The sequence below is a fragment of the Hyperoodon ampullatus genome, assembly GCF_949752795.1.
Source record: "Hyperoodon ampullatus genome assembly, chromosome: 10".
Classification (NCBI taxonomy): domain Eukaryota; kingdom Metazoa; phylum Chordata; class Mammalia; order Artiodactyla; family Ziphiidae; genus Hyperoodon; species Hyperoodon ampullatus.
The window spans coordinates 28,165,211-28,192,233 of NC_136923.1; the positions used below are offsets into that span (position 1 = coordinate 28,165,211).

Below are 27,023 nucleotides of genomic sequence, written 5' to 3' on the forward strand. Positions count from 1 at the left end.
AACAAAAGCCCAGGACCAGATGGCTTCACAGGCGAATTCTATCAAACATTTAGAGAAGAGCTAACACGTATCCTTCTCAAACTCTTCCAAAGTATAGCAGACGGAGGAACACTCCCAAATTCATTCTACAAGGCCACCATCACGCTGATACCAAAACCAGACAAAGATGTCACAAAGAAAGAAAACTACAGGCCAATATCACTGATGAACATAGATGCAAAAATCCTCAACAACATACTAGCAAACAGAATCTAACAACACATTAAAAGGATCATACACCATGATCAAGTGGGGTTCATCCCAGGAATGCAAGGATTCTTCAATATACGCAAATCAATCAATGTGATACACCATATTAACAAATTGAAGGAGAAAAACCATATGATCATCTCAATAGATGCAGAAAAAGCTTTTGACAAAATTCAACACCCATTTATGATAAAAACTCTCCAGAAAGTAGGCATAGAGGGAACTTACCTCAACATACTGAAGGCCATATATGACAAACTCACAGCCAACATCGTTCTCAATGGTGAAAAACTGAAAGTATTTCCTCTAAGATCAGGAACAAGACAAGGTTGCCCACTCTCCCCACTATTATTCAACATAGTTTTGGAAGTTTTAGCCACAGCAATCAGAGAAGAAAAAGAAATAAAAGGTTTCCAAATCAGAAAAGAAAAAGTAAAGCTGTCACTGTTTGCAGATGACATGGTACTATACATAGAGAATCCTAAAGATGCTACCAGAAAACTACTAGGGCTAATCAATGAATTTAGTAAAGTAGCAGGATACAAAATTAATGCACAGAAATCTCTTGCATTCCTATACACTAATGATGAAAAATCTGAAAGAGAAATTAAGGAAACACTCCCATTTACCACTGCAACAACAAAAAAATATGCCTAGGAATAAACCTACCTAAGGAGACAAAAGACTTGTATGCAGAAAACTATAAGACACTGATGAAAGACATTAAAGATGATACAAACAGATGGAGAGATATACCATGTTCTTGGATTGGAAGAATCAATAATGTGAAAATGAGTATACTACCCAAAGCAATCTACAGATTCAATGCAATCCCTTTCAAACTACCAATGGCATTTTTCACAGAACTAGAACAAAAAATTACACAATTTGTATGGAAACACAAAAGACCCTGAAGAGCCAAAGCAATCTTGAGAAAGAAAAGCAGAGCTGGAGGAATCAGGCTCCCAGACTTCAGACTATACTACAAAGCTACAGTAATCAAGACAGTATGGTACTGGCACAAAAACAGAAATATAGATCAATGGAACAGGATAGAAAGCCCAGAGATAAACCCATGCACATATGGTCACCTTATTTTTGATAAAGGAGACAAGAGTGTATACAATGGAGAAAAGACAGTCTCTGTAATAAGTGGTGCTGGGAAAACTGGACAGCTACATGTAAAAGAATGAAATTAGAACACTCCCTAATACCATCCACAAAAATAAAGTCCAAATGGATTAAAGACCTAAATGTAAGGCCAGACACTATAAAACTCTTAGAGGAAAACATAGGCAGAACACTCTATGACATAAATCACAGCAAGATCCTTTTTGACCCACCTCCTAGAGAAATGGAAATAAAAAGAAAAATAAACGAACGGGACCTAATGAAACTGAAAAGCTTTTGCATAGCAAAGGAAACCATAAACAAGATGAAAAGACAACGCTCAGAATGGGAGAAAATATTTGCAAATTAAGCAACTGACAATGGATTAATCTCTAAAATTTACAAGCAGCTCATGCAGCTCAATATCAAAAAAACAAACAACCCAATCCAAAAATGGGCGGAAGACCTACATAGACATTTCTCCAAAGAAGATATACAGATTTCCAACAAACACATGAAAGGATGCTCAACATCACTAATCATCAGAGAAATGCAAATCAAAACTACAATGAGGTATCACCTCACAGCAGTCAGAATGGCCATCATCAAAAAATCTACCAACAATAAATGCTGGAGAGGGTGTGGAGAAAAGGGAACCCTCTTGCACTGTTGCTGGGAATGTAAATTGGGACAGCCACTATGGAGAACAGTATGGAGGTTCCTTAAAAAACTACAAATAGAACTACCATACGACCCAGCAATCCCACTACTGGGCATATACCCTGAGAAAACATAATTCAAAAAGAGTCATGTACCACAATGTTCACTGCAGCTCTATTTACAATAGCCAGGACATGGAAGCAACCTAAGTGTCCATCAACAGATGACTGGATAAAGAAGATGTGGCACATATATACAATGGAATATTACTCAGCCATAAAAAGAAACGAAATTGAGTTATTTGTGGTGAGGTGGTTGCACCTAGAGTCTGTCATACAGAGTGAAGTAAGTCAGAAATAGAAAAACAAATACCGTATGCTAAGACATATATATGGAATCTAAAAAAAAAGAAAGGTCTGAAGAACCTAGGGGCAGGGCAGGAATAAAGATGCAGACGTAGAGAATGGACTTGAGGACACGGGGAGGGGGAAGGGTAAGCTGGGATGAAGTGAGAGAGTGGCATGGACATATATACACTACCAAATGTGAAACAGACAGCTAGTGGGAAGCAGCCGCATAGCACAGGGAGATCAGCTCAGTGCTTTGTGACCACCTAGAGGGGTGGGATAGGGAGGGTGGGAGGGAGACAAAAGAGGGAGGAGATATGGGCATATACGTATATGTATAGCTGATTCACTTTGTTATAAAGCAGAAACTAACACACCATTGTAAAGCAATTATACTCCAATAAAGATGTTAAAAAAATTTTTAAAAGATATCACCAACCCAATAATATAACCTCTGGTCCTTCCATTTTTGACAAGCTCCCCTGCAAACAGGATGGCTTAAAATACCATTGGAATAAATAGAACTTGGGAAGAATCTATTCGGTACCGTTTGAACCTCCCTTCTGCCACAAATTTCTCTGAGTTCGGTGCTGTTAGACCAGTCCGGGGTTTTGCCTTTTCCCCATGCGCTCCTCTCATCTCTGAACAAACACTTTCCTGATTCACAATACAGATGGTGCAATAGTACGAGGGCTCCTCAGATAAGGTGGAGGTAGCAGTTGGCAAGTTATTACCAAATATAAAGTCCGATATTTTGTTTCCCCTTAAAACTTAAATGAGCAGAGAATTGGAGACTTGGTTCTAGCATTTGAAAGATGCACTTTTGTCACACAGGAAAATGTTCATTTAATTATATTTAATCCCCAAACCGCCTGGGCTATAGCAATTCACACTGAAAGGATTCCTATTCTTTCCAAACTCCACTGATAGAACAGTAAAGACTAACTCTGATGTAGGAAGGTTCTCTTTTTTAGAAGTTCTAATGAATCCCGTGCAGAACTCTGAATTCACGTTATGTGATTTCAAAGAACATTTGTTAACTTCTGATTTACTTGGTGGTTTTCTACTTCTAGGAATAGACATCCTCTAATTCTCAACTATTAGGTTTTTCTTCTCCCTTAATACAAGCTTTCATTTATTTTGTTAATTATTAGACTCCAAGTTGTGTAAAAGTGCTTGGCGCAGAAACCAAATTAGGGAGGAATCAAAACTTGGGAAAATGATTAAAAAGTGTTGGGGTGAGGAAGGGGAGGAGAGGGTGCTGTAATTCAGAACTTCTTGTCTCCCTCTATTGAGTACATTCTGCAACTACAACAACTGTCCTCAAAACCACGTACATACTCAGTGCGGCTACCAACATTAATCCGAGGAAATCACGAGTGTGTGGAGTGTTTTTGCAAATTTTCATAAGAACTTGAAATTTGCAGCTTCCTAAAATATTTAGACTTCCTCTCAACCCTTAGCCCTACTCTGAATTCTGCCAGACTCACTCTTTCGGGAATTTTGGAGCGGAGCCGGCTATCTCCGCAGTTTCTCCTCACACACAATCACAGGCGCTTCAAACTACCACCCTGTAAACTGACAACACTCCGCTGAGAAGCAAATGCCATAAAACTAACATCCTGAATAATCGAGGGGGCTACCTGAGCAACCTGACAGGACAGACTTGATCAGCCCTGGGAGAGAGGACACTTAATTCAGAGAAATCCAAAGAAAGGTGTTGGTTATGTAGCAGAGACTGAACATTATAAGGAGTTTCCCTTTTCCTGAAAAGCCAGCTTGCCTGAAAAATGTATCCATTCACTTCTGAACAGAGTGCGTCCTGTCTTTTAAGTATCACAGTGTTTAAATGGCAACCTTTAGTGGTGAATCTCTCCCTGCTTTTGTCTAAATGACTACGTGTTCCCTGGTTCTAAGAGCTTCAACTGGCATCTCAGGGCCAACTAGACAGCAGGGGGCCGGTTACTATAACAACGGACGGTTCTCGTGAATTCTGAAAGGCCCCTGAGTAGCCATTTGGGAAACAGTTGTTGAGCAAAAGTTGCCTAGGATCGCCCATGTGACCCAGATCTCCCTGCACAGAGCTGCCCAGAGAAAGAAAAAAATAGCTGCCCATCTTCAGGAACAGCTGGGGTCTCTAGAGGCTCCCTACCCCCATGCTTTTAGCATCTCAGAGCAAGACACCACTATGTCATCAGAAACTCAACCCTCCGAGGCAAGCAGTTTTGGCATCATGAAATGTGCATTCTTCTCCCCACTGGCTCCACATGTTGTGAAGCTTTGTCGAGCTGGATTGTAACGGTTATTCCTAATGATTAAAAAAAAACTTCTTGAACTATACCTACAGGTACAGGTTCCCCAGAGAGATGAGTGACATGGGCAGTTTACCAGTTTATAAAAGAAAGAATGATGCCCAGAATACAGGTGGCCCCGTGAGTGGTCTGTTTACAGAAAAGATAAAGGTGATCACACAAAGCCACCAAAAAGTACGACTGGGAAGCTTGGCTTTTTCTAGACTTGAATTGCATGTAAACCCATCTTTTGATTCTCATGCCCTCCCTCACAAGAGATACAGAAAAGCAGCTTGGTCTGACCCAGTGCCTCTGTACATGCCCCAAATCCCCTCAGAAAGAATCTGAGCCTGCCACAAAAGTGGACTTTATTTTGCATAGAAGAATGCACATTTAAGTGGAGGGCAGAGATGGGCAGACTGGCGAGCAGGGGACCACAGCTGGCTCTGTGCAGCCTTCTAGTGCCATGAGGGGATGTGAGAACAGTGATGTCGATCTCCCTGTTTATCACGAGAACCCAGACAGCTGGGGTTTTAAGCAAAATCTTCCTATTTTCAAAATAATTCAGTTTTGTTTTGTTTTGTTTTGTTTCTTGCGGTATGCGGGCCTCTCACTGTTGTGGCCTTTCCCGTTGCGGAGCATAGGCTCTGGACGCGCAGGCTCAGCGGCCATGGCTCACGGGCCCAGCCGCTCCGCGGCATGTGGTATCTTCCTGGACCGGGGCACGAACACGTGTCCCCTGCATCGGCAGGCGGACTCTCAACCACTGCGCCACCAGGGAAGCCCAATAATTCAGATTTTTAAAAACAAGATGTCAGGACTTCCCTGGCGGTCCAGCGGTTAAGATTCCACGCTTCCACTACAGGGGGCATGGGTTCGATCCCTGGAAGGGGAACTAAGATCCTGTGTGCTGCATGGCACAGCCAAAAAAGGAAGGAAGGAAGGAAGGAAAGAAGGAAGGAAGGGAGGGAGGGAGGGAGGACATGTTTTAAAAAACCCCCAAAAACAAGAAGTCAGCTACATAAAACAGATGTGGAGGCCGCCAGTTTTTGACCTCTACTTGGGATAACCTTTGTTTACCTGCTCATCTCCGCCATTAACCTACAGGCTCCTTGAGACAGGAATTCCGTCTCCTCACAGCATCTCCAGCGCCCGACACAAACTAGATGCTTGAGGAATGTCTTTGAATGAACAAATGAAGGAAGGAATACACAAGCCAGCTGTAAAGGGTCTTAGGTCAACAAAACAAAACAAAGCCCTAGATGTGAATACAGCTGACTCCTGAACAACGTGGGGGTTAGGGTGTCGACCTTTGCACAGTCGAAAATCTGCATATAATGTAGTTGGCCCTCCATATCCACAGTTCCTCCACATCTGTGATTCCATGGATTCCACCAAACACAGATTGTATAGTACTGTAGTGTTGACTACTGAAAAAAAATCCGAGTATAAGTCAACCCCTGAAGTTCAAAGATGCGTTGTTCAAAGGTCAACTGTACTTCCCAAACATACTAGCTTGTGATCCTGGGCAAGTCCATTCCCCTTCTGGACACTGTCTTCTCCCTTGGAAGAAGGTGATGCAGTCCCCGCCACCTTGGCCACCACCCATGGCTGCTATGAGGATTAAGTCATGTCATGTTTGCTTCATGTTAATTCACCATTATTGACTGTTGTGATTGACAATGTTTCCCCCTTGCTACCTGTCCACAGGCACGTGCATGGGGGGGGAATCACTGCTATTACACCATCTCCTTTGTGACTTTCCTGGGGTGGAGGGGGAGGGCAAACATCTAAACCAAATCCAGTCATCAGAGAGCACGCATGGAAGCGCCCGCTGCTAGAGCAGATGGGCGCAGAGCGTGTGCCCGGCTCACAGCAGCTCTGAGTGTCACGGCTGCTACTGTGGAATCCAGGAGGGATGCGAGCTCCGCTGGGCACACGTGGTCTGCCATTCCTCCATCAAGAAGGGTGTTAGCGCGTGCCCACACTTGACCTGACGTGCATCTGTTTGTCTACCAGAGGCTCCGTTATGCCAACTCAAAACCCACACACATTTGTGGTTTGTGTCCCTTCCTATTTACTATGCTGTCTCCTCCGAACATCCAGGGAAGAGAAAAATTGCAATGTCAACACAATGCACTTGCTTTCATGAACAGCCTTCTTAATGAGGAGGCACCAACGGAGGGCAAAATTTCTGAACATCTAAAGATGAGAGTAAAAGAGAGACCTTCTTCTATCTGCCTATGAAGCTAAATTGGTGTTGACTGATTTACCACGGAATTTACAGACGGCTCAGTCATGGGCTGAAAAGGGATGTGAATTTCTCAGATCAGAAAGTGAAATCCTTCTAATACCAAACTACAACAAACCCGGGTTAGATGTTACAATTCCCACTTTGAGTTTGCATTTTCTGTTCCAGAGTCTATGTAGTTAGTTCAGCCCTATCTGAGTCTGAGAAGAAAAGCTGTTTTATACTTCTGGAAAGTTCTTTCCCAAGCTAGAATTACAGTCAATAAGATGCTCAGGGCTTCCCTGGTGGCGCAGTGGTTGAGAGTTTGCCTGCTGATGCAGGGGACACAGGTTCGTGTCCCGGTCTGGGAGGATCCCACATGCCGTGGAGTGGCTGGGCCCGTGAGCCATGGCCCCTGAGCCTGCACGTCCGGAGCCTGTGCTCTGCAACGGGGGAGGCCACAACAGTGAGAGGCCCGCGTACCGCAGAAAAAAAAAAAAAAAAGATGCTCAATTTGTCATCAAGGTACGATAGCACTGATTAGCTGGAACTAAGAACAGAAGAGATACGTGATATTATTCAACATCAAAATCTATTTGGCTTCTAAAACACTTGAAAATACATATAGTTGGTCCTCAAGTTTTCTCCTTTGTGTTTTTGGCAAATCCAAAACATAGGATCTTTTCAGCACACAAACATGTGCTATAAAAACAGGCTGTGGAAGAAGTAAATGCCTCCAGACAAGCTATTCCTCGTCTAGGCAAAACAATGTAATGACTAACACAGTGGGCAATGAAGTCAGAGTGGCTGGGTTCAAATCCAGGATCCACCAAAGATTAACACTGTGAATTATGATTTTACCAAGCCTCAGTTTTCTGATCTGCAAAATGGATGTAATAATTCCAAGGATTTGAATGTTCATCCGCTTAGCACATGTGTATTATGGTGAATACTCAAGAAAAGATTCTTGGCTGTTTAGGCCTTAAGATATATGAAGCCATGTCAGGGTAAGACTTTCTTTGCTCATCAGAGAGAGAAGAGCTACCTTCAAAGCAATTTTCCTCAAGATTACAGAAAAGAAAAGAATTAAAAATATCTTCACAATACTGACAATTCAAAGTGGACGCTCATGTCTTGCTCTCAGTTGCTAAGGTATTCTATGGAACAAGTTAATTAATAAACAAGTTGCATGCCCCAGCATACGGACTGGACACCCTGTATATAGCTCTTTTCCCAGCATCAACCTCAAATTATGCAAATCGCAAAGAAACCTTCTCCAAAATTTCCTCTTCTTTCTGAGTGGCAGCAGCTGTGCTGCTCCAAGTCTTTTTCAGGAACGTCAGCACATTAATGCCACATAACAGCTTGTCTTGGTAAGACAGGGGGCTGGAGCTCTTGGAACGTCCTTTCTGACTGTAGTCATTCAAAAGGTGCGTTTTGTTACCATCTTGAGGAACAGGGCCAAAATGGCACACTTCAAAAAGTACTGAATTGATTTCTTCTCCCTCATTTCAATTGAAACGATTACAGCTCTGCACCATCGCATGTTGACATGGGTTACACTATTTAAAAGGCACACACAGGGCACCATTTATAAAAGGAGGCAAGCGGTAAGTGCTCATTGATTTTTCCTTGATTTTATCTTTTTTAGCTGTCCCACCGCCCTGACCCTGGTGCCAAAACGCTCTGCATGCTTCTTCCTAGCTTTACAGCACCTTTGCATTGTTACAGATTTTACTACATCTCTTCAAGGCAGACCTTTGCAAGGAGACTCGGAGAGAAAACTACCTGTAACATCTCAGCCAACCGTATTTCAAAATAAACTTCTCCCACAAACTCATGTTGCTACCTGTAAAAATGCTGCTCAAATAGCTCCCAATGGACCTCTGTATATCTTCCAGTTGACCAAAAATATACGAGGTCTCTACCTATATTTTTTAGTTTGGGCCAAATGTGATGTAACAAGACTAACAATTGGCCTCCAAAGGGGTCCCTTTCAGGAAACATACTCTTAACCCAATGATGCCAAAGGGCCTAAGTATTAAAGGATACTTCTGGCTGTGCTCCACGAATATCAGTGTGCTCCCCGACTTATCCTGTGTCCTTGGGGCTGAGGGGCCATCTGTGGCCAATGGGGAGCAAACAGGAGTGGAGGATTACACTCCCGGGCCGTGCAGTTGAAAGCTAGGTGCCTTGTCGATTTTTCTATCAATTTTTTCTCCACCACAGGTGGGAAAGGGCTGCCCAACCCCCCTCAGACGTCACACGGTGAGGACTCAGCTTCGTGTGGTTAGGCCACTGGGTGGCGGGGGGTATCTCCTGCAGCAGCTCCAGCAGCTGATTCCAGCACTGCCCAGGCTGACCACCCTGCCTCAGTGTTGTTTCGGAAGGGACAGGGCCGTGGGTGGGGTCACATCTTTAGTTACTCAGGGTGCGCTCCTCTGGAATTATCTCCAAGCCCATTAAAAGCATCACCCAAACCAATCATTAGCTTTACGGTCGCCCTTCCCTTTTTTGGCCCAAAATGGTTCTGCTCGGTAGGTTCACCTCCATTTCCACTATCCTTAGCTCCCAACAGGCAACTTTCAGCTATTTCTAGGGTAAGTACTTTGCACAACTGAGATCATGCAAAAGAAGGAATTCTAGAAGGAAATTCTGAAAGTTATTTTCAAGCCATGTGTTAAGCAGTGAACATATAATTGGGAAGTGTGTGCAGTCCTACGATATGATCACATGTCCGGGACAGCATCTGTTTAGATCTGTAAACCTGATTTTCTTTATTCGAGAACAATGACTTCTCTTTAGGCGCTGCAGGACCCAGAATTAAATTTGTATTTTTCTCTACAGTCAGGGATCTGATATTCGCCGCCTGCCAGGCACTGGAATGAGCATTTCCTGGTGCTCAGACCTAATCCTCACATGAACTCATTGGCACATTTCTGAACTCTATTTTGCAAAGGAGGACGCTGAAGGTGATGGAGGAGTCTTGACTAAGGTAGTGTTTCTCCCCCTTTTTTTCATAGGCACTTCCCCTAAGGGGCCTTTATAGACATTTTTTTCCTAATCACACCCTCCCAATGAAATTTTAATATCAATGACAAACTGCATATCTGTGTATGTACTAGATATGTGTGTGTGTGTGTGTGTGTGTGTGTGTGTGTGTGTATCTGTGCTTGATATACAAAAAGTCAGTTTTTTCACCTTCCCCAAACCCATTTTCGCCGCTTTGGGGATGATCACATTCCTGGTAGGAATACATGCTCTAAGGCGACCCACGAGGTGAGGGACTGGTGAAGTCTGGCCCCAAATCCAGGCTGTCTGACTCTGGCCCGTGTTCGTACCTCACTTCCCAATGTTTGCCGCCTTTCGTCTTGCCCTCCTGCAGCTTTGGCCCTTCACGCGTTTCCATCACTCTCAGGATAAGGCAGTGGCATCCGGGGCCTTCGCGATCGGGCCCCTCCTGTCCCCTCATGCTTTGTTCCAGCAACACTGAACCACAGGTGCCTGCTTACGAGAGGCCGGGTTCTCTCTCTCCATCGCCATGCCTCCTGCACTGGCTGGGGACCGCTGTGCTTCAAGGCCCAGCTCGGGCATCAGCTCCCCCAAGGAGCTTTGTCTGACTCCACCCCGCCCCCCAGCCTGCTGCAAGTCCTGCCTGCGTGCTGTCACAGCAACTTGGGCTCACTCCTGTCCATACACTCGCCATAGTCTTTGTTTACCTGACTGCATCGCCCAGTGGACTGTGAGGGCCTTGAGGGAAGGGCCATCAACCCTAAATCACCAGGCCCAGCACTGCGTGTGGCAGGAACTCCATAAGCGCTCGCCGAATGGGAGCTGCAAGGGGCTCCGATGCCCACAGAATAGTAAAATAGCTTTATTATTTCATAGCAGAACCCTTAGCTGAACTTTCTAAACTCCTGCATGCACTCTTTAATAATCCTGCACTTGAGACAGGATTGAAAACACCCCTCATTTTCCAGGGCATGACACACACACGTGTGACACCAGAGTCCTAGTGAGAACCCGAGGCTGGCCGCGCTGAGCTCACATGCCTGCCTTGTTTCTTTCCGGCTATTTACACGTGTATTTCCCCTGCTATCCAAGTCTGATTTCTCTTTTCTTAGTGCAAATCCCTCCCCCTCCTTGATTCCGATTTCCCAGCTTCTGTCTGCCTGGCACCTGCATCCAGTCGCCTCTCTGGGTCTTGACGGTCCTTTGGGGAACCACCCCTTGTCCACCTTCAATGCATGTGGTTTCGAGGGCAATGTCCTCATTTCTGGGCTCCAGAGTTAAATATAAGACCCAGGCCTGACAAGTCTTCATCCCCGCTGGCTGCCAGAGGGCTCTGGGGATGGGCAAATAGCCTGAGTCAGTCCTAAGACATGCCATCTTGGGGTTTAACTGGCTCTACTGGAGGAGAGCAATGCCCTTTCCACTGGGATGGGGGGATGTAAGTCCAACATGGGCCAGAGGCCACCATGTGGAAACAGTCAGAGGGCCTTCCCAAGAGGAAAGACCATACAGACAGAGAGAGTGCAGATCCCAGAGACAGAGGGAGAGAGAGAGAGGCTCACTAAACATGCCGAGGCCCGTTTTCCTTGGTCTGTCTTCCGAAAAGAGCTGGGCCTGATGCTCCTGAACATCCAACGTCACGAATCAACCAACTCTTTCTTTCCTGTGCTTAAGGCAGTTTGGAAGAGGTCTCTGTCAGCTGTAACAGAAATGGTTCTGACCAGTAGTGGATGAGAACAATGCACACTCCTGAGCCCACGGTAGGCATTTCAACAAATGTTGGTTGCCTTTCCCTTCCCTGGTCAAAGAAAGCAGCTGAGTCTAACAGTAAGGCACTGGCACAATAGGCCCACGGATCCCAAGTCCATGTGACTTAGAGCTGAACATCCATCACGCTCAGCCTCCACAGGATTCAGTGTAGTACCAGGTATGTATCTCAGTGGTTCAATAAGTTTATGGATTCTAGATTGAAGACATCTTGTGTTCAAAACCAGGGTCCACCACTTCCTGCAGGACCCTTCATGAGTCACGTGCCCCCCCGAGCTTCTGCCCCCCCACCCTTTTTTTTTGCGGCACACCGGCCTCTCACTGTTGTGGCCTCTCACTGTTGTGGAGCACAGGCTCCGGACGCGCAGGCTCAGCGGCCATGGCTCACGGGCCCAGCCGCTCAGCGGCATGTGGGATCTTCCCGGACCAGGGCACGAACCCCCTGCATCGGCAGGCGGAGTCCCAACTACTGCACCACCAGGGAAGCCCTGCCCCTTACTTTTAATATGGGGATGGTAACGTACAAATTTTTCGTAAGGATCCCAGGAGATGGGGCCTGGCGAGGGCTTGGCACAGCAGCTGGTGCTCAAAAAGGACTCTGTGGGGCTTCCCTGGTCTCCGCAACGGGAGAGGCCACAACAATGAGAGGCCCGCATACCGCAAAAAAAAAAAAAAAGGACTCTGAACATCAGCAAACACCAACATCGTGCAAGGGACACTAGTGGAGAAACAATTCAGAGTCCTCGGCTTTCATTTCCAACGGTTTCATGAACCCGTGCAATTGCAGTGAAAAGAGCCCTAAGTGAACACACAGAAACCAGAGCAATAGCTGTAAAGGCTCAGTCCTCGGTGGTAGAAACTGCCACCGTGGCGAGCTGGTTGGAACCCCCGGCGTCAAGGCCTGCCACCTGAGGAAACACTCCAGAAGGTTTTGATCTGCCTCGATGCTCTACTTAGGTCAAGTCTGTTTACCAATCATCCGCTCTCACCACGCCTCAAAAGGCAGGAGAGGAGCGCTGCTCGTCTAGCTTCAAAACTGCATCATCGAAGGGAAACACCCATCTTCTCTGCATTTACCCATTTTCTTTTTTTTTTTTTTTTTTTTTTTTTTTTTTGTGGTATGTGGGCCTCTCACTGTTGTGGCCTTTCCCGTTGCGGAGCACAGGCTCCGGACGCGCAGGCTCAGCGGCCATAGCTCACGGGCCCAGCCGCTCCGCGGCACGTGGGATCCTCCCAGACCGGGGCACGAACCCGCGTCCCCTGCATCGGCAGGCGGACTCTCAACCTCTGCGCCACCAGGGAAGCCCCATTTACCCATTTTCTGTGTGAGCTCCCCAACGCTTCCCTCTTTCACATTAATAATAAAGAAAAAAAAAAGATGGACATTAAAAAGGTCTTTATCTCTCTAGGCTGTTCTCATGCTTAGCAAACTTGTCCATCCTGATGCTAGTTCAATTTTACTTTGCTTGCTCTGTAAGAATTTTCTCCTTCCTGCTCATTTTTGTGTACTGGCGTTAGGAGTTTGGTAAAAACTCACAGGCAGCATCTACTGGAGGAGGTTTAAAGCTCTGGTTACTTTAAACCAAGCTTTGAATATAAACATATATATGTATATATATAAGTAATATATATAAGACATTATAAATATATATATATATATATATATATTTTTTTTTTTTGCGATACGCGAGCTTCTCACTGTTGTGGCCTCTCCCGCCGCGGCGCACAGGCTCCGGACGCGCAGGCTCAGCGGCCATGGCTCACGGGCGCAGCCGCTCCGCGGCATGTGGGATCCCCCCAGACTGGGGCACGAACCCGTGTCCCCTGCATCGGCAGGCGGACCCTCAACCACTTGCGCCACCAGGGAAGCCCATAAATATATTTTAAGCATGAAATAATCATGTATTACTCAATACATATGTTTGAGTCAGACTCACTGAGTTTGTCAAAAATATAAAGTGTGAATTTCTAATGGGAAAAAACACCTTGAATGTAAGGGTCTTGAAAGCTCTCTTTATGACATTACACAGCCCCTTCCTGTAAGCAGCTTGCCCTCAACATGTCTGCTTGGCCGAATGTCCATGGTCTTCTTTGGCCAGAGTGATCCATTCTCAGGTAGGCAGAGAGCCAAGGTGGGCCAACCAGAAACAACCCTGAGGTTTTTGCTAGAACTATTTGGAACAGGAACTTTTTCACACTGGGGTTGCTAGGGTTACCCAGCCTGGGGCAGCTGTGGGTTCTCTGTGCTCCTTTGTGGGGAGAGTCTGCAACTAAAACCACACAGCACCAAAAAGAGCCAAGAGAAGGGCAGGCAGACCTTTCGTTCCCTCTATGTGCTCAGTTCAACCCACGTTAGGCAGCCTCCCACTTACTAACAGGCTCCAGACAACTACTTGTTTGCAAACCACTGTCCTGGAGAAAGGATGGCATGGAGGTGAGTCTAGTGTTTCCAGGCTCACCCTGAAACACAATATAATCCACATCTAGCTGGTCTGTAGCACTAACAGGGCTATAGTTAGACACCTGGGGAAGCCTCAGATGAACGCTTCCTTCTTCTCTTTTCTTTCCAACTGAAAACAGACCTAGGGACACAGGCCAATCTGTCAGCAGATTCTGTTGATCCCACCTTCAGAATGTATCTCTATCCAATCAGTTCCACAACCTGCACTGCTGCCCTCATGGAAGACACCATCACTCCTTCTGGGACCAGTTCAGTCGTCTTCTACCTGGTCTCTCTGCTTTTGCAGCACAGCCAAGTCATCCTGAAGTTAGATCACAACACTTCTCTACCGAACAGTACTTCTCTTAGGGTCAAAGGCAATGTGTGTACAATGGCCCACAAAGCGGTACCTGACCCAACTCCCTTCCATCCTGTTTCTTCCTGATACCCTCTCTCCTACCACTCTCCCCCATTCTCACCTGCTCCAGCCACACCTCTTGGCCATTCCTGGAACATACGAGGCGCACTCCTGCCTCAGGGCCTTTGCACATGCTGTTTCCTCTGCCTGGAACATGCCCCACATGGAGCCCATTTGACTCCTTCCTCCTTTAGGTCTTTGGACAAATACCACTCGCCAGGTAGGCCTTCCTTAACTGCTCTGACCACTCACCGCTAAGCCTCAGCATCCTCCCTCTGCTTTCCAGATTTAGTTTTCTCCATTATACACTTACCACCACCTTGTTTTTGCTTTACTTATTGCCTGTCTCCCCCACTAAGATGTAAGCTCCATGAGAGAAGAGTGTCTGGCACACCATAGGGGCTCAAAATTCCTCAAATGAATGGAAAGAAGGGAGGGAGGGAGGGAAATATGACACCTATTCATCAGTGATGAAGCTTGTTAAAGGGCAGAAGCTTCCTACGTCAGTCTGAGAGGTGAAGGCAGCCAGGCCAGCCACGTGGGCCAGCCTGCTTCACTCAGTTAAACTGGCTGACAGAGTGTAGCTGAAAAAACACACAACTTTTAAATAGAAGCTGCAAGCAGGCTTCCCGTGGGAAGCAGTGAGAACCAGTTCAAGGATGATGCTAACATAAGGATGACTTTCCATCAGCCATCTTTATCCTGTGTGTATTAAATGCCACACAACATGATAAACGTTTTCCTATCACCGAATTTTCAGCAAAGGGCTATGAAAAAAATTTTCAGGTCAAGAGGAGCTATTATGTGGATACGACAAAGCGAAGCATGGTCTCAGGGAAACTGGAAATGCTATGAAACTTATTAACTCATTTCGCAGGTTTAGGAACTAAAGCTCAAAGTGGAAATGGGATTTGTTGCCAGCAAGTAGCAGGCCTGGGATTTGAACCCGGATCTCCCTGATTCCCAAGCAAAAGCCTCTCTGGCACTAAATCCTAGAAACTCATCATGAGCGCTTTCATCTCAGTAGTGGCTCTATCCCACCGGCTTCTTGCAGATAAAGCGGATCTCCCAGGTGGTGACACCAGAAACACTCCAGCTACCTTACCTTTCTGAATGAAGAGGCCATGGGCTTCCCCTCCCCTGGGGCCAGCCACCCCCCTGCCAGGGCAGCATGCTGACAGCACAAGCCGACGCCCACACCCTCTCTGTCAGTGCTGCCTGGCTGACTCACCTCCAGTAAACTAGTACAGCAATGAGAAGGATGAGGCACACGAAGGTCAAGGCTGATACCACAATCAGAGGGACGATCCACTCCATCCTCCCTGGAGAAGGGCGGCTTATCATTCCAGAGGTGTTCTTTTCTGCTGCAAAGAGAAACCATGCCAGTTAGAGGACAGAGGCCAGCCGAGCCGGGGAGCTGGGGATCCAGAGTGTGATGGGGATTTCTGCTCCAGTTTTGGGTGGTTTCTGGAGAACAAGGCTACCTGGTGACCAGGGGCAACCTGCAGCCCACACTGCTTCCCACTGAGTCCCAAGCCAAATGGGACCTTTTCTGCAGGCTGCACCCTGTAATCGCCAGTGGGATGGATTTGCAGGTAGCGTTCAAGGTGCTGTTAAGAAGAGTTGCACGGAAGACAGAGACCCAGCCTCTCTCCAAGAACCTTACTGTCCCTGAGCGGCCTTTGGATACACTGAAGAAATGTGCTCAAGTCGGAAGGTAGCACAAAACGTGCCCGTGGAAAGAGGCGGGGGAGCCTTGCAGGTTTGCCAAGGCAGGAGGGATGGAGGCAACGATGGGTTTTACTAAGGTAACCGGCTGTGACTGCAATGGTATGTCTTTCTTTGTCTGTTTAGCATCTGTTACCCCTTCCTCTAGTAACTGCACCCATTTCTGCTGTGGGAGACCACCTCTCCCCAACAGACAGTCCTGGTGGCACAACTGTCCAAGTGTGGCCCCCCAGGCTCCCGGCCAAGGGGAGGGGCAGGACTCAAGCTAAGGCAATGGTGCTCTCACCCCCAGAGTCTCAACGAGCCACTCAAAGTCTGAGCAACCGCACATCCCAGCAGGAGCACCCAGACTCCTCTGCCTACCAGTTCCCCAGAGATCCTGTTTCTCCTCAAATGTGGTTCAAAAGCTTTTCCTTTGATCTCCTCTGCCACCCGCCCCCTCTCCCCATTCTTCTAAAAGCTCTCAGACTGGCCGCCACGCCTCGCTCTCCTCCGAGCGCACAGCGGCTACTCAACAGCAGCCAGTGCAGGGGTTAACCAGGGAAGCTTGTGAAATGGTCCAGGATTCTCTCTGGTCAACCAGCGCCTCTTACCCCAGCAGCTCCTCCTGTCTCTCTCAGGCCCCGAGGATCTTCACAAGTCCCCAGCAGCCTCAGGTGAGAACCTAGTCTCTTGAACTGTGCGGTCAATGCCTGGAAATCTCCAGGTAGCCCGAACGAAGCTCAGATGCGATGCGGGGCTGGGAGGGGCCCAGGTACACAGAGACGGTCACGAGAGGCACGCGGCGAGAAAGCGAAGGTTCGCTGTGACCGCAAGAAGCCCACAGAATCATCCACAGCTGGCTGCAGGCTGACCCGTGCTCAGCAAGGATTCCTCCTGCTCTGCAAAAACGAGGCCAGCCTGCAGCCAGCCGCACGCGTCCGTCTGCTGGATGGACTAAATGCAGGGCTAATCAGGCTGCGTTTCCAAGAGAGAGGAGGTGGGCTGAGCAGGAAAGAGATAACTGTCCCTGGGAGGAGACTGCTAAAGAGGCAAGACCTGGAGTGAAGAAGAAATGGGTTACAGGGTTTTTACTGGGTTTCCTCGAATGTACTGGACCTTGATGCCCTCCTTTGTTTCATGCACAGGCAGGGCCAGATTTATGTCCAGCTCACAGGTAAAAAGACACAGAGGCAGGCAAGTGAGGCACGCTCTGATTAAAAAGCACAGCAGGGCAGCCGGCGGTTTATAAACTGCCTTCCTAACTGTGCCAGCCCATTTCTCGATATCCCTTGCTCCACAATTTTTCATCAGGCAGCTATCTGTCAAGCCCCGACTGTGTGTCAGGCACGGTGCTAGGGGAGGCGGATGCAGCAGAACATCAGACAGGAACAACCCTGTGCCCGTGGGGCAGGAACTTACAGGGGGAGAAGCAGACACATGACCAAGCAATTAGAATAAAATGAATGTGACGCCAGGGAAAGCACAGCGGGTACAGGGGAACAGCTGTCCTAGCCCAGGAATTCTGGAGGGGCTTCCTGACGTTTGGGTGGGAGCTGAAGGATGAAGGGGAGTTAGCCAGGCCAAGGGCAAGGGCAGGTGTGTTCTGGAGAGAGTGCACTGAAGCGGGGGGAGGGGGGTAGGAGAACAAGGGGGGCCGCCAAGATGGAGCGTTAGAGGCCACCTCAGCCAGGGTCTATAGGCTGAATTACGGGCACCGCTTTTAGGCCCCAGGGCTTGCAGTGGAACTCACTGCAGTATTGTAAGCTGAGGCAGACAAGCATCAGATGTGCAGTCTATCCCTCAATATAATGCTTTAATTGCAAAGCTCTGGCCGCCAGCCACACTTTCCCCCATTGTTCTTGTATTTTTAGATAAAGCAGGGATTTTAATTAGGAATTTATGGGATTTTGATTATGTAGCTCTTACGTGGTATGAGTTAACTGGCTTAGAATGTGCAAATACACGTGCGGCAAGAACCACAGTTGCAAATGAGGTTAATTTTTCAGGGCTCCAGCAGGGGGCAGCCCAGCCAGGTAATAATCTGGCAGGCAGTGGGGAATCCCCAAGCCCGGATGGTCCTGTTAATGGAAAATATGGCAGGAGGGCTGACATTACAGGCCACACGTCCAAGGAACTCACTATCCACCGTGGGAAGCCCCTGCATACCCAGGGTCTTATTTCTTATTTCTCTTTTTTTTTGCGGTATGCAGGCCTCTCGCTGTTGTGGCCTCTCCCATTGTGGAGCACAGGCTCCAGACGTGCAGGCTCAGCAGCCATGGCTCACGGGCCCAGCTGCTCCGCGGCATGTGGGATCTTCCCGGACTGGGGCACGAACCCGTGTCCCCTGCATTGGCAGGCGGACTCTCAACCACTGCGCCACCAGGGAAGCCCCCAGGGTCTTATTTCTTTCCTTGCCTTCTTACAGAAAAGGATTCCTGCCTGGGCTACTACACAGTAGGCAGCTATGGGTAGGAGACCGAACACAAACCCCAGGTCCTTCTCATGCTCAATCACTGAAAAGGACCCTTCGCCAAAACTGTCCCTCAGGTCTCACCACTGAGCTACTTCTCTTTCTAATATTTCATGGTGCTGTGTAAGGTTTTTTTGTTGTTTTTGTTTCTGTGAGGGGATGGAGGAGTGAACACATCAGAAATCCTTCTCTGGACAGCCCCCGAAATGGCGGTTTCTATGGAGGAGAACTCAGGCCGGCAACAACTTGCAGTGTGAGAGAGAGACCTAAGGAAATTTTTCTGACAGCAGTCTAATCTTGGCCTGGACTAATGACTGGCAGCCGGATTTGCCTGGGTCTTTTACATAAAGGTCAGGCAAATATGGGAGTGCTACTGGATTTCCATGTGGGCATGATCAAGCTGAGTTCATGCGAAAATTCACAGTACTGCTTTGTCTTCGCAGTACCAGGAGCCTGGAATTTCATGCCATGGCCGCACAGTCATGTGGAATCTGTTCCTGTCACTCTCCTGAGGAATCCCACACTGCCCTCAGGGACAGCAAAACCCTTCATGAGCGGGCCTTCCTCCCACCCCATCATCGCCTGCTGCGCCCCCTGCAATGGGTTCCGGCCACACCCACCCACCCAGTGACCATGATGGGCCATGGGCGCACCTCTCTGCCTTTGTCCCTGCTGATCTCACTGCCAGGAACACCTTTCCCATCCCGCCTTCAGAAGCTCCTCTTCATGCCTCAATCCTGGTTCAGGTGCTACCTTCTCTGTGAAGCCTCCCCAAACCCTCAGTCTGTGCTCTGGAGGGTAAAGATCACAGGTTCAAATCCTGGCCTGCCATCTTCTACGTGACCTCTAACCAATAACTGAAATCAGTTTAGGCCTGGAGTTCTTCATCTATAAAATGGGATAAAAGAACCTACTTCATAGAGGTGGTGGGAAAACTTAAGATGCACGTAGAACGCTTACACGTGTGCCCAGCATTGAGCAAATGCTAAGTAAATACTCTCATTCTCGTCATGGTGGTTGTCACTGTGAACTTCTTTTACGGCACACATCACACTCAATTACAAGTGCTCTTTTACTACTTACTGTAAGGTTCCCCCAAAGCAGGGCTGATTTTCTCTGTATATAGAACAGTAATAAAGCTCTGTCTCCCACTAGCTGTGCAACTCTGGGCAAGTTACTTAACCTCTCTGGGCCTCAGTTTCCTCATCTGTAAATGGAAATAATAATATTGCTCACTACATGGTGGGTGGCGTGAGGATTACATGAGCTAATGCAATAAAACACTTTGCATGTTGCCTGGCAACCATAAGCACCTGGTCACCATTATCAACTGTGCTGATGATCATCACCATCCCCACCCACCACCCACAGCATCACTAATTATCATCATCACCACCACCATCCTCTCCCTCTTCAACACCCTAGCACAGCGCCAGGCAGATGCTGAGTGCTCATCGGGTGTTTGCTGAATCTGAATCCCCGTTATAAATGAGGGCATGTGTGGCAACCGCACAGAACCTCAGATGGGTTCTATGGGCATCAGCAGCAGGGGGCTGCCTGTGAGGAGACCGCCAGTGAAGAGCCAGAACCTGAAAGTCTGCCCTGAGACAAGACTGCACTACACTTCTTGCCATCCTTCAGGAGAGACGCTTGTCCCACGGCCTGACACAATCTGTGGCCCAGCAGGCCCTCAAAGGAGAAAGTATAATCAAACAGTGAACGACCAGAAGCTACTAGGGACACATAACATGCCGCCTGAGCTGGGTATACACTCTCTTCCTCCTTTGCTTCAGTCTCCTGACAATCTTCCCCACGTCAAGGCCCCCAGAGACTAGAACATACTATCAACTTTTCAGAGAAACCAACATCCTGCCCTTCAGAGTCAGGCAGACCTGATTACAAATTCTGGCTTAGGCCTTTCTAGCTGTGTGACTTTGGATAAGTGACTGCCTGTCTCTGAGCCTCTGGTCACTCCTCTGTCAAAGGGAAACAGATGATAATGCTCACCTCTCAGGGGACTTAGAAGGATTAAATGACATAATCCATGCAAAGCAGATTGTGCCAGATGCAAAACGAAATCACCGGGCCTCTTGTTCAAAAATTATTAAAGAGTTTCATAAAACGACAGTAGAACATGAAGGCCAACACAGGGCCTTCTGAGCACCGGGCTGTGTGACTGCACGGGCTGCATGCTCAGAAAGCCAGCCTTGACCAGTCAAGCACTGAGCACAGTGCCCACGTCCAGAGAACGTTCGTTCTTCCTTTCAATGGAACCAAGCAACGGCGCTGACAGTGTGATAAAATTAGATGCTCCCAACTGTTAGAAGCAGCTCACTTTTATTCAGAGCTTCACTTGTATCCCAGCTGCCTCCTGAAAGGTCCAGCAGAGCTTGGCCGCCCTGCTCCTGGAAGGTTTGCCTCTCTCCGTGATGCCCGAATCCTGACACCAGGACAAGTGCAGGACCTCTGGGTTAATGCACCTCCTTCTCGCCTCCATCTCTGATTTGTCCAGCTAGTTTGGGTTTGCCAGCAGGCCTAGCCCTTTGATTCCTGACTGCCATGGGTTGTGTGAACTGGCAGCCCACAGATGTGTCTGGCTTGGCACCCCTCCCCCGGGAATTATTAATTAAATTGTGAGTTAGTTGCCAAGATTTAATAAACAATAGAGTTCACAAAGTAATCAAAATCAAAAAAAAAATAAAAAAGGGAATCTTCTCCTGGAAATGCTCAAAACTGGCTAGCAACACAGGTCTGAATTCCCACATGGCAAACATCAGCTAGAACCAAGCAGCACACTCTCTAAGACAGGGCATGGCTCATCAGTTTGCCACAGTCCTCACTGCTCCCTAATGTCTCACATCAGACCTGCTTTCTTCACTCCTGACTCCTGCTGCCAGCTCCCTCTGGCCAGTCGAATTTCTGTCTGCAGGACGGCACTCTGACCCAAAGAATCAGCAGAACAACGCACACACCTGGGACTTTTACAAAGGCCTTATCATCAAAAGCAAAAATCATGGTTTAATAAAACTCCTGACCAGGATTCTGAAATTACTAATTCAGCTCGAGAGAAGAGGCTGCTTCTGACCAGGCAGCTTTCCCAATTCCATATTTATTTTCAAAGGGATTTTATTTTTCAACCAATTAGAAATGAATCAGACAGTTGCTCCATCTATAAACGTGGGCCATTCCTCTCTGTGAACTTGGACCTTCTTCATACTCTTTCCAGGGCTGCATCTTGCTGGTCTGTGTGTAAAAGGATAAAAATGGAAAGGAGGTATCAACTTACACCCCCGTCTCCCCCAGTAGATGTGATGTGCAGATGAGGGGCTGCTAGGAGGGTCAGAAGATGGGAGGCCAGGCAGGGCTGGGACTCAGAGAATGAGCCGGTTTCAGAAATGTCTTCCAGTGGAAACTTACGGCAAAATGCTGTCTAATACCTAACCCTCTCTGAGCATCTGCGGGAGGGAGGTAGGGTTTAATGACCTCCCCACAGCCCTTCCTCCTCCCAGCTTTTATTTCCGCATCCACCAGTATCTGAGTAAAGTGCCTCCATTCTGCTTTTTCCAAAAAATTAAAAAAAAAGAAAAGAAAAAGAAAAACAGTTTTCAGTGGCATATGTCATCACTGAATTAATGCTGTTTGCCTTTTACTGGCTTGGCTCTCATCCCAGTAGAAGCAAATAAAAACGGAGTACAATGTACTATAAATGCTACAGGCAGTGAGACATCAGATGGACCTTTCTGAAACGCTTCCTACCCCACAGTGAGGGCTCAACTTCTGCTTCAGGACAAGAACTCCTACGTGGTCAAGACTAAAATGAGCTTGGATCTGAGAGGCCACTCTCAGGACTCGGGGAAAGTAGGATTCTTTCACTTTTCAAGAAAGATTAGGAGCAGAACAACCTGCACACTCAGACATCTACAGCCGGGTTCAGTCGTGCACAACCGGACTGCATTTGCTCTGATAAGGCCACTCCTTCAAAACCACCTGCAGCTGTGAATTAAGGCACTGTTTTTTTTAAAAAAAAACTGTGGTGAAACACACATAAAAGTCACCGTCTTAACCATGTCTAACAGTACAGTTCAGTAGGGGTAAGCATATCACACTGTTGTGCAACCGATTTCCAGAATCTGTTTTTCATCTGCAAAACTGAAACTCTGCACCCTTTAAACAGCAATTCCCCATCACCTCGACCCCAGCTCCTGGCAACCACCATCCTACTTTCTGCCTTACGGCTTGACTACACTCTAGGTACCTCATGTAAGTGGACTCATATATATATATATATATATATATATATGGAATCATATACATATATATATATATTTGTCTTTTTGGGACTGGCTTATTTCACTAATGAAATAAGTCCTCAAGGTTCATCCATGTTGTAGCATGTGACACGATTTCCTTCTTTTTTAAGGCTGAATAATATTCCACTATAGGTATATACCACATTTTGTTCATCTATTCATCGGTCATTTGGGTTGCTTCCACCCCTTGGCTACTATAAATAATGCTGCTATGAACATGAGTGTACAAATATCTCTTCAAGACCCTGCCTTCAATTCTCTCGGGTAAATACACATAAGTGGGATTGCTGGATCACATGGTAATGCTATTTTTAATTTTGCAGGGAACCGCCATACTGTTTCCCAAGTGGCTGCACCACTTTACATTCCCACCAACAGGGCACAAGGGTCCCCATTTCTTCACATCCTCACCAACACCTTATTTTCTATTTTGCTTTGGTTTGGGGGTTTCGTGGTAGCCCCCCTAATGGGTGTGAAGTAAACAGGCAGCCGCTTTTTTATAGGGCCACAAAATGTGTCTTATTTTTCTGGAGCCCTGGCATTAGCTAAACCACTGTTGCAGAGACATGATTGTGCGTTACAAATACATATATTCTCCTGCAACGGGACACGGGTTCCATGTTCCGATTCCCAAGTCTGAGCTGGACTTAGAGCATCTGTCATGTGCTTCAATTTATGTCACCACTAGGAGTTCTCATCAATAAGCCCTCCTTACCATTTCACACAGAGCTCACTTAATCAGACTCAACAGTGGAACTGTCATGTGTATTTCCATGAGGTGCTGGAAAATTGAGGGCGTGTGATAAATCCCAATTTAATTCCAAGTCCCATATATACGGCAGGTCCTCATCTACCAGAAATCACCGCCACAGACACGTCATTGCAACGTCACGTGACTCTGCCATCAGTCAGGACTCATGTCAAACACGCCACTCCTTACAGCCTGAATCCCTGACCCCAGCAGCCTCTTTGGAACCTCCGTGTTCTTGGTGAGGTCTGGTTGCCTGCACTAAGAGATACACGGGCCGTCCTAGTTCAAAGATCACTCAGTGGGGGGCAGAAGCTTCAAAGGACCCAGACACTTCCTGGGAGGAAACTAAATCGCACGGGTGCCTTCAGGGCACCTGAGCCAGTTTTTTCCAACACTCCCAGGACGATCACAGCCAAGAGCCGGGGCAAGCAGAATTACGTAGAAAACTTCTCCCCACAAAAAACCTGACCAACAAAACTAGCCCAGGCTGCAAACTGCCACGGTCGTCCATACGAGTGCCTGTTCTATTTTATTTTAAATAAAGTATGCAACATTTTCCTACCTCCCTATACCCCAGCTGAGTTTCACATTCATGATGTCTGCCCTATCTTCATGAGCGTGTATTGCTACTTCTTTCTGACCTTAAATTAACTACTATTTTTTCCCTCAAGTAAACTTCTTTGAAAAGGAACTTTATGTTAATACTAGAAATCATAGTTTCTCCACCATGGCACTATCAACACTTTGGACCAGGTCATTCTTTGTTGCGGGGCTGGTCTGTGCCCTGTAGGATGTTTAGCAGCATCCTTGGTCTCTTCCCACTAAATGCCAGTAACAGCCCCCTCCTCAGTCATGATAACCAAAAATGTGTCCAGATATCGTCAAATATCCCTGCAGGGAAGGGGAACGAAATCATCACTCTGGTTGAGAACCTGTGCCATAAACTAAAAAATGGTATCGTTTTAAAAGTACACATTCAAATACTCGTTTAATAATTAATACTTCACCTGAAACCATCTTGTGCTGCCCACTCAGGGAGCAAGCCCCGAAGGCGGGATGCAGGCAGCACCACGGTGGAGTCAGGGCTCATGTCTGACCCCTGGGCTCACCACGTCTTGCCTGGGGCACGTTCCTTAACCATCTGAGCCTCAGCCTCCTCACTGGTCTAATGGCAACAAGGACAGCACAGGCCTCCCGGGGGATAAGTGACATCACATTTTGGCTTTTAGCACAGACAACACCAGCATAGAACAAATGTTAACCAGTGATGTAATTATTTTTATAATCAAAGGTTTTCTTTAGAGCTTGAAAGTTCCAAAGAGGTGCCCAAAGGAGTGGGGTTTGCCCAAAAGGAGTGGGGTGGCTGGAGCTTGGCACCCTTGACTCTGGCTCAGAGCAGAACAGCAGCCCTAAGTTGCTGACCAACACAGTCCATTCCTAGCTCAGGGGCAGGACAAAGGCCAGCCAGGGGCCAGTTCTGGCCTGGAGACTGTACTTTCCTGACCCCTAAACTGGACTGTCTCTTTAGCTGACCTCGAGAAGGCAGTCAACAAGCTTTCGGTGAATGAGTGTTTACATAATGGGGTTCTGAGCAAGACTGAATCTGAAAAAGGAGCCCTGATTTAAGGAAAGAAAAATGAAAAATCCCAGCACTGAGTGATGATGAGTTTGTAGACAATGCCTACCCTGAAATGCTTTTGCTGGGGCATGCCACATACCATCCCGAGAACATTTTACTGCATCAATAGGCATCTGAGGGTGCCTACACCACATCTGGGCTGTGCCTCCTGAGGGACGGACCATGGCTATTGCCTGCCTGATCTCTGTATGTGTCTGAGTCGGCCCTTTCTTCTAGAGAAGGATTCCCTTCTTCTCCTTCCCTGCAAGTTAATACTAAAGCTACTACTCATAGCACTTGAAAAGATGTTATCAAACATCAAGCCTTTTTGAGATGCTGGTAAAAATATAACACAGTTTGTAACTTTAAACGTTAACGCTTTTTTCAAAGAGACTAAATATTGATTTAAAGAATTGTTTTTAACGCGAAGAAAAAATAAATGTGGAACAGATTTAAACAAATGTACATCCACAGTCTTTCAAAGAAGTCACCACTAACATTAAAATGATGGTGATTTCGTTTAAAAAATAAACACCAAGCTGGAGGAGGCAGATGGAGAAAAGGCTGAGATGGATGGAAGCAGAGTGAGACCTTGGGGGTCGTGGACAAGGCAGGGTTTTCGGGTTTTACCCTCAAGTTCCTCACACCTTTTATTACCCAGTGGGTACACACGTTTCTGCTTAAACCAGGGGTCAGCAAATGACAGCTCACCAATCAAATGAGGTCCACTGCCTGTTTTTGGAAACAGAGTTTCACCAGAACCCAATCACATCCACCCATTTGTGTAGTGTCTCTGGCCGCTTGCGTGCTACCTGGCAGAGATGCACAGTTTCAGCAAAGACCTATGGTTCACAAAGCTGAAAATGTCTGCTCTCTCTGGCTATTTGCAGAAGAAGTTTGCCAATCTCTGGCTTAACCGATCCCCATCACTACTCTCAACCTGGAATTGCCTGGAACTGCCTGGAATTCTAAAGGAAGATCCCTTTTGGCTCTGGGAAGGAGTGGATGTTCCCATTGAGGTGAAGATGGCAAGGGAGATGCTCTGATTCACCAGTGCTGGGGACAGAGCGGAGTTCCTGGAGGTCATTTTTAAAGCCAGCTCATTGGGGACCACAGTCTCCACATGGTCTTTAATGTCCAAGAATGACTGCAGAAGAAAGACCTATGAGGGGCCTCCTCCTAAGTCACCAGTGCCATCATGTGGCCCTCGGGCTGCAGAAAGCTCCTCCTTCCTTGTCACTGACAAGGGTGACTCTGCACCTCCTTTGGCACTAAGGGCTATGCCTATCCCCACTTTACAGACAGGCTCTGGGCAAAGACTGGCCTGAGGACCCTGCGTGAATAAAGGGCAGAGCCTACTGTAGGGATCTGACTCCAGAGCTACCCTGCCAAGATGGCAGACACTCAGATGCCTGCAGCGTTGAAACTTGAGACCCGCACGCCCCATACCTGGAGGTGGAAATACCCCAGGTTTACCACCTGTTTCTTCTCCCCTTTCCTTGGACTCTGGAACTTGACTCCCATTGCAATGACTCATTTCTGCTTACTTGGACTACGCCCCAGGTCCCCACCCTCACCAGTCTCTCAAGGTATCAATATCAACACTCCCAACCCAAGCCCTTAGCAAGCCACACTTTTCA

The 27,023-nt window shown here is 47.3% G+C and overlaps 1 protein-coding gene across 2 annotated transcripts in view; it reads right to left on the minus strand.

The window, feature by feature from the left end:
- Nucleotides 1–27,023, minus strand: part of PTPRG (protein tyrosine phosphatase receptor type G) — a gene marked incomplete at both ends in the record, with an annotated part of 742,222 nt that overhangs the window by 72,794 nt on the left and 642,405 nt on the right. For both annotated transcript variants that reach the window (XM_079713343.1, XM_079713342.1), the window contains one exon: nucleotides 15,756–15,888. In XM_079713343.1, coding sequence (XP_079569469.1) covers nucleotides 15,756–15,888 — 133 coding nt within the window. The remainder of the gene's footprint in view (nucleotides 1–15,755; nucleotides 15,889–27,023) is intronic.